The 7,501-nt window shown below is 43.7% G+C and overlaps 1 protein-coding gene across 1 annotated transcript; it reads left to right on the top strand.

Moving 5' to 3' along the window:
• Positions 1-5,320: 5,320 nt before the first annotated feature.
• On the top strand, positions 5,321-7,070 carry LOC127299459 (LIM domain-containing protein WLIM1). Its single transcript, XM_051329423.2, has 5 exons — positions 5,321-5,689; positions 5,837-5,933; positions 6,033-6,076; positions 6,357-6,440; positions 6,651-7,070. The coding sequence occupies exons 1-5, from the start codon at positions 5,549-5,551 to the stop codon at positions 6,873-6,875; spliced, it is 591 nt and encodes a 196-aa protein (XP_051185383.1). The 5' UTR covers positions 5,321-5,548; the 3' UTR covers positions 6,876-7,070.
• The last annotated feature ends 431 nt before the right edge of the window (positions 7,071-7,501 follow it).

Raw genomic sequence — 7,501 nt, 5'->3', positions numbered from 1 at the left:
CTTCGCCCCCCGCACCCCCCAGGTGCACCTGCTGGGCCTCGGTGTGGGCTAACTTCAGACTCGCTTCGCTCGGCCCAAGCCTACCGGCGACGGGCCTCGCTCCGCTCGTCAGAAGTTAGCCTCTTCTTGGAATTTGGATCACAATATAACAAACTCCACCTTGAGACAAATTCCTTGTAGCATGAACTTCAACAATCACCTGAATCAACAAAGAAAACACTTGCTGGCGCCAATAGCCACTTGGGCTAAACAATTATACCAACCAAGCTTGAGCAAAGCTCAAACTTGGACACAGGGACAGGCTTAGTCATCATATCAGCAGGATTATCATGAGTACTAATCTTGCATACCTTCACTTTACCTTTTGCAACCACATCTCTGATTGCGTGGTACTTAATATCAATGTGCTTTGTCCTCTCATGGAACATCTGATCTTTAGTAAGATAAATAGCACTTTATTATCCTTTGAACAACTTAATGCAAGAATTATCTCCACAAAGCTCAGCATATAAACCTTTCAACCAAACAGCCTCTTTACCTGCCTCAAGAATAGCCATGTACTCAGCCTCGGTAGTAGATTGTGCAACAACATCCCGCAAAGTAGCCTTCCAGCTAACAAAGACATCCACCAACAAGAAACACATAACCTCGTGAGGGACCTTCTCTTATCCAAATCGCCAAAGCATAATCTGAATCCACATATCCGGCGAGCCCTCACCAATCCCGCCAAACCTCAAGCAAGCTTTTGATGTGCCGCGAAGGTACACGAAAATCCACCGAACAGCTTTCCAATGTTCTTTACCAGGATTAGCCATGTATCGACCGACCAAACTCATAGCATATGACAGATCAGGACGTGAACAAACCATGGCATACATCAAGGAACCAACAAGACTAGAATAGGGAACTCGAGACATGTACTCAATATCATCTTGAGCTAGGACATTGCAAAGTCGACAACTTGAAATGAGAAGCAATAGGAGTAGTAACTGACTTTGCATCATGCATATTAAAACGATGAAGAACTTTCTCAATGTACTTTTCCTGACTAAGAAACAACAAACTAGACTTTCTGTCCCTTTTAATTTCCATGCCTAGTATTTTCTTAGCAGGACCAAGATCCTTCATCTCAAACTCACTACTTAATTGATTTTTTAAAATAGTGATCTCTTTCATGCTCTTGGCAGCAATCAACATATCATCAACATATAGCAGCAAGTAAATAGGTGATCCATTAACAAACTTGATATACACACAACTATCATACTGAGATCTCTCAAAACCATGTGTAAGCATAAATGAATCAAACCTTTTATACCACTGTCGTGGCGACTGTTTCAGACCATAAAGGGACCTCTTTAATTTGCAAACAAGATCCTCCTTACCAGGCACAACATAACCTTCAGGTTGGTCCATATATATCTCCTCCTCCAACTCACCATGCGAAAAGCGGTCTTTACATCTAACTGCTCAAGCTCAAGATCATGCATAGCAACAATACCAAAGAAAGCACGAATAGAACTATGCTTCACAACCGGGGAGAATACATCATTATAATCAACACCTGGAATTTGACTGAAACCTTTTGCTACTAACCTTGCCTTAAACTGTGGAGGCTCATTAGGAGACAAACCTTCCTTTCTTTTAAATATCCACTTGCAGCGGACAGCCTTCTTTTGTTTAGGCAAGTGCACAACATCCCATGTGCCATTCTTCTCAAGCGATTGCATCTCTTCTTGCATCGCACCTACCCACTTCTCTTTATCAACCGAAGCAATGGCTTCAGTATATGTAGTTGGTTCAATATCATGCTCCACCTGTTCAGCACAACTCAAAGAATAATCAACAATATCACATTCTTGAATTAATCGGGTAGGAGGTGCAATATTTCTCCTAGGGCGGTCAGCAGCAATAGACCGTCCTTGTCGCTGAACAAAAGGTGGTGAAGGTGGAACATCATTATCATCATTGTTGGTTTCAGGAACCACATTTTCATTCTCCTTTGCGTGCTCCACTCGCACGCCAATGCAATCTTGCTCATCATCAGAAACATCAGGAGAATCAATAGCATCAGAAATATCAGTAGACGGACTATCATTAAACATAACCGCCTCATTAAAAACGACATTCCTGCTCAACACAATTTTCTTTGTTTCAGGATTCCATAATCTATATGCCTTAACTCCTGAACCATAACCAAGGAAGATGCACTTAACAGCCCTTGGCTCCAACTTTCCATTATCAACATGAGCGTAAGCAGTGCAACCAAAAACTCTCAAATCTGAATAATCAAGAAAGTAACCAGACCATACCTCAATTGGAGTTTTCTTATCAAGTGGAACAGAAGGTGACCTGTTGATGAGATAACATGCGGTGGAGGCTGCTTCAGCCCAAAAACCTCTATGCATCTTTGCATTAGACAACATGCGTGAGCCCTCGAAATAATGGTCCTGTTCATGCGTTCAGCCACGCCATTCTGTTGAGGGTGTACGGAATGGTATGATGTCTTACCATCCCATCATTGCTGCACAACGCATCAAATTCATGTGAACAAAATTCCATACCATTGTCAGTACGGAGTATCTTAACCTTCTTTTCAGTTTGGGTTTCTACCATAACTTTCCACTTCTTAAAAGCATTAAAAACATCCGATTTATGTTTCAGGAAATATGGCCACACTTTCCTTGAGTAATCATCAATAATAGTAAGCATGTAATTAGCACCACCATTAGAAGTTCTACGGGACGGACCCCAAACATCAGCATGTACATAATCTAAAATGCCTTTGGTGGTATGAACGGAAGCATTAAATTTTACTCTTTTATGCTTACCAAAGATGCAGTGCTCACAGAACTCAAGCTTACCAAAATCGCAGCCATCAATTAGCTCTCTCTTTGTCAATTCTGCCATGCCAAGCTCACTCATATGTCCAAGACGCTTATGCCAAAGGTTAGTCTTACTAGATTCATCAGAACTAACAGCAGCAGCAATACTGTGCAAAGTGCTACCTCTAAGGACATATAATTTCGCAGAATTCATATCACCAATCATAATAATGAGAGAACCTGATGATACCTTCAAAAGTTTGTTCCCACCTTTGTACTTGTACCCGTCACAATCAAGGGTACTCAAAGAGATCAAATTCCTCGCCATGGAGGGTATGTGTTTCACTCCTGTCAACGTGCGTGTCATCCCATCATGGGTCTTGATCTGAACAGAACCAATGCCAACAATGCTGCACTGGTTGTCATTCCCCACACGCACAAAATCTCCACTCTGCCTGAGACTCATAAGAACTGAACCAATCTTTGTTACGGCAAATATGAAACGAACATGCGGTATCAAGAATCCATTCATCATCACGTGAAACACATGCACCAAGACAGCTAAGCAATCTCCATCGAGAACTATCATTACCAAAGAACAACAGCAGCCTCACCCTTACCGGTGACAACGGCAGCCTTACCATTACCATCATTATTTTTCGGTTGGTAAGTTCCGTTCCTTTTCTCCTTGTTCTGCAGCTTCCAACAATCATCAATATTGTGGCTAGATTTCTTACAATACCTGCAGAACTTGTCACGTCGTTTGGACTTTGAGCGACCTCTGTCGCCCTTGCTCTTATCTCTTGTTGTTGTGGTAGTAGTTATCTCGCCGCTCGGGCCCGCCACGGACCTCTAATGCCTCCGCCTTGGAGGACGAACTTTCAGCTCGCACCATAGATTTCATTTTCTCCTTTTGTTGGAGAGCATCATAAACTTCCGCGAGAGTTAGTTTGTCGCGGCTCAATAATATGGTGTCACGAAAATTACTGAAAGAATTAGGCAGCGAGCATAAAAGAAGAAGACCTAAATCCTCATCCTCATACTTAACTTCTATAGACTGCAAATCAGAAACAATCTCTTTCCAGGAAGATAGGTGATTCATTACCGAACCTCCCTCTTGCAACTTATGCGAGAACAGCTTCATCTTCACGTGCAATCTGCCCGTGAGATCCTTGGACAAACAGATCTCCTCTAGTTTGACCCATAACTCGGCGGTGGTTTTCTCCTGCAACACTTCCTGCAGAATATTATTGGACAGATGGAGTTGAATCAACGATAAAGCCTTACGGTCTTTCCGCTTCTCCGCATCGGTCCAGGTATCCTTCGCTTTCTCGCCGAAAGCATCGATCGCTTCATCCAGATCTGAAGATTGGGCGAGAATCGCCCTCATCTTCACTTGCCACAAAGCAAATCTCGTGGTGTAGTCCAGCTGCGGTAGATCGAACTTCAGTGACGACATCTCGTAAACCCTAGATCCAAAGAACACGGGCTCTGATACCACTTGTTATAAATGAGATGCACAATAAACGAAGAACGAAAAGTAAAACACTGCAGGGGACACGAGATTTTAACGTGGAAAACCCTTGCAACATACAAGGGAAAAACCACGGGCGCCAGCCAGCAAAACTTCACTATTTCGGTGGTGTTTACAAACGCCGTGGGTGTACAATGATCCGACAAAACCCTAGCGGCGGCTTACAGGGAAAATATATAGACGGTGGCAACGATCCGTACCGCGGGGGGCTTCGCCCCCCGCACCCCCCAGGTGCACCTGCTGGGCCTCGGTGTGGGCTAACTTCAGACTCGCTTCGCTCGGCCCAAGCCTACCGGCGACGGGCCTCGCTCCGCTCGTCAGAAGTTAGCCTCTTCTTGGAATTTGGATCACAATATAACAGTTAGGACGAATTATACAGAGACTTGAAATGGAGAGTTCACACAAGAAAATAAATTAAAGCAATTTGGCTTCTGTGCCTGCTTTCACTAGAAGCAACCTGGCTACAAACGTTGCCAAAATGACATGCTTGCACTTGCACAAGAAGCAACTTCAGGCTGTGAACAAGCAAGGCTGCGGTGCAGAATGCAGATCCACCGACTGTCGACTGAGCCTTGGTTGAGCCAGTCCATATGGTTTGCTGGCAGCACGTTTCGATCAGGGATCCTCAAAGCGATTACACTAGACAGTGAGAAGAACATAAACCAATAAGCTTTAGCTCCCTCTCAAACACCCAAAGAATGGAAATCAGCTGCCATTTACCTTTCATCCCAACTGCATTCTCCTGTTCCTCTTGCAGCGAAACAGGAGACATTCTGAATCTCTCTCGCGCACACACACACACTCTTTCGCTCAAATGATTGTCACTTGCCGACAGCTCTCTCCCTTGACACCTCATCGTCAGTCATCCCCATCATAGTAGCCCTGCTACACTTGTGCTGGATTTTGCTTAGCCCCTCCGCAAAATTTTCCACAACCACCACTACCTTTTCCTTTCGGGTCCTCTCCCCCTCGTTGTGAGCCAATATTCCCGAGCTGTCCTGCTCCTCCTCGCGGCAGCAATACCTGCAGCTGCAGGCCACCACCAACCACGCCACGCCGCTCCCATATAGCCATCACTGACCCCAAGACATCTTGGGAGCTAGTGTTGTTGGGACACACACCATATCAGTGGCACTTGCTCTCCTTCTCTCTCTCTCTGCAGCAGATCGAGAGTGAAGAGTAGAAGGCAATGGCGACTTCCTTCCAGGGAACCACCACCAAGTGCAACGCCTGCGACAAGACGGTGTACCTCGTCGACAAGCTCACCGCCGACAACCGCGTCTACCACAAGGCCTGCTTCAGGTGCCACCACTGCAAGGGAACCCTCAAGGTACTGCTGCGACTCCCCTACCGCCCTTCCTCCAATCCTGTGCCACACTATGTTCCGTTGAGATGCCAGTTCTTGAACTTCTGCAAGAGATTGCTTGGATATGTATATGAAACGATGCGAAGGGGTGACGGTGTTTCTCTGACGCAGCTTGCCAACTACAACTCGTTCGAAGGAGTGCTCTACTGCAGGCCTCACTTCGATCAGCTCTTCAAGAGGACTGGGAGCTTGGACAAGAGCTTTGAAGGTACGGACTGACTCGCCTCATTCATTCCTTTGGAATGCAGAAAGTAATGGGGAAAGCTTGAGCCTGACTAGCACATCCTCCTCTCCTCTCTGAATTCAGGAACTCCAAAGGTTGTCAAGCCAGAAAGAAATGTTGATAATGAGGTATGCAGTAATGTCTACAAAAAAAATCTTGCAAAGCAGACTTCCTTTCCAGTTAATTATAGATCATTATTGTTCTTCCGAAGATGGTCATAGATGCTAAACCCAGGGATGAACAGCCACACAAAACATAATATTTAACATCTGGGACAGAACAGATACGAACCGATAAGCAGAATATTGGGAAAATATACATCATGTTATTAGCCAGCATTATCGTTCTTTTGTTTCTTTGTCAACTACCACATTTTGATGATGCTTACCATGAATGTATTCTTGGCAGAATGCTATTAAAGTCTCGAGCTCATTTGCTGGCACCAGAGAGAAGTGTTTTGGATGCAGCAAGACAGTCTACCCAATTGAGAGGGTATTATTTTGTACTCTTATGCCTCAACTAAGTACCTCCATTATTATTATTATTTTTTGACTACTTTTTAGCTGGACTTTGCTTTACTTGACAACATGTAGCTGGATTTCTGAGTTGTACAACCAATTATTGATCTTTTATAAGATAAGTACCTCTTTGGTTTGCATTAATAGCTGTTCTCTGATCATGACACCCACACTAATTCTGCAGGTTACTGTCAATAACACCATGTACCACAAGAGCTGCTTCAAATGCAGCCATGGAGGGTGCACCATCAGCCCTTCAAATTACATCGCACACGAGGGCAAGCTCTTCTGCAGGCACCATCATACTCAGCTGATCAAGGAGAAGGGGAATTTCAGCCAGCTCGAGAACGACCACGAGAAGTCATCTCAAAGTGCAGGGTCAGTGGATGATGAAGAATCAGAGTATTAATCGTTGCGAATGTTCAGATATTTCGAAATAATGAGTCTTCTTGCGGTTGCTCCAGAGCAGTATATCTTTCTGTTGCGGAACTTTTCAGTTTTTTCCAACCCGATCATGTGCATTCAGAGGACAATTATATGATTGTCTTGTACGCATGTAAACCTTGTTATGTTTGAGTGGAGATACAATCCACTACTTGCAAGACGTCTCTGCATAAGTTCATATACAAGCAAGACAACTATAAGTTCTTTGTTTTACTATAAGAGAACTGCAAATTCTTGATTTATCATTTGTTTGGAAGTGCTAACGAATACACAATAGCAGTAAAAATAAATAAAAACTCTGATTTTCTTTTGAAAAGAAGACGACTCTGTAAGCTTATACTTTCTAGAAGGAAGAAATAGGTGTCGCCTAAAAAAAAGTAAATAGATCTGGGGCACATAAACTAACCAGTACCGAAAGAGACTATACAACAAACTGTAAAAATGGATATAATTTTATGCATGGAAGGTTGAACAAAGCTTTCTAGCAGGTTTGAAGCAAGTAAGGACAGATCATAACGTTGGGAGAATCATGAATATCTTATAAATAACTCAGGAGGTACTTTTTTATGCTTAATTAACTGAAGAAGAAAC

Source organism: Lolium perenne, chromosome 5 (genome assembly GCF_019359855.2).
Source record: "Lolium perenne isolate Kyuss_39 chromosome 5, Kyuss_2.0, whole genome shotgun sequence".
Lineage (NCBI taxonomy): Eukaryota > Viridiplantae > Streptophyta > Magnoliopsida > Poales > Poaceae > Lolium > Lolium perenne.
The sequence above is the reverse complement of the archived record's forward strand: the minus strand, read 5'-3'. Positions and strand labels throughout refer to the sequence as shown.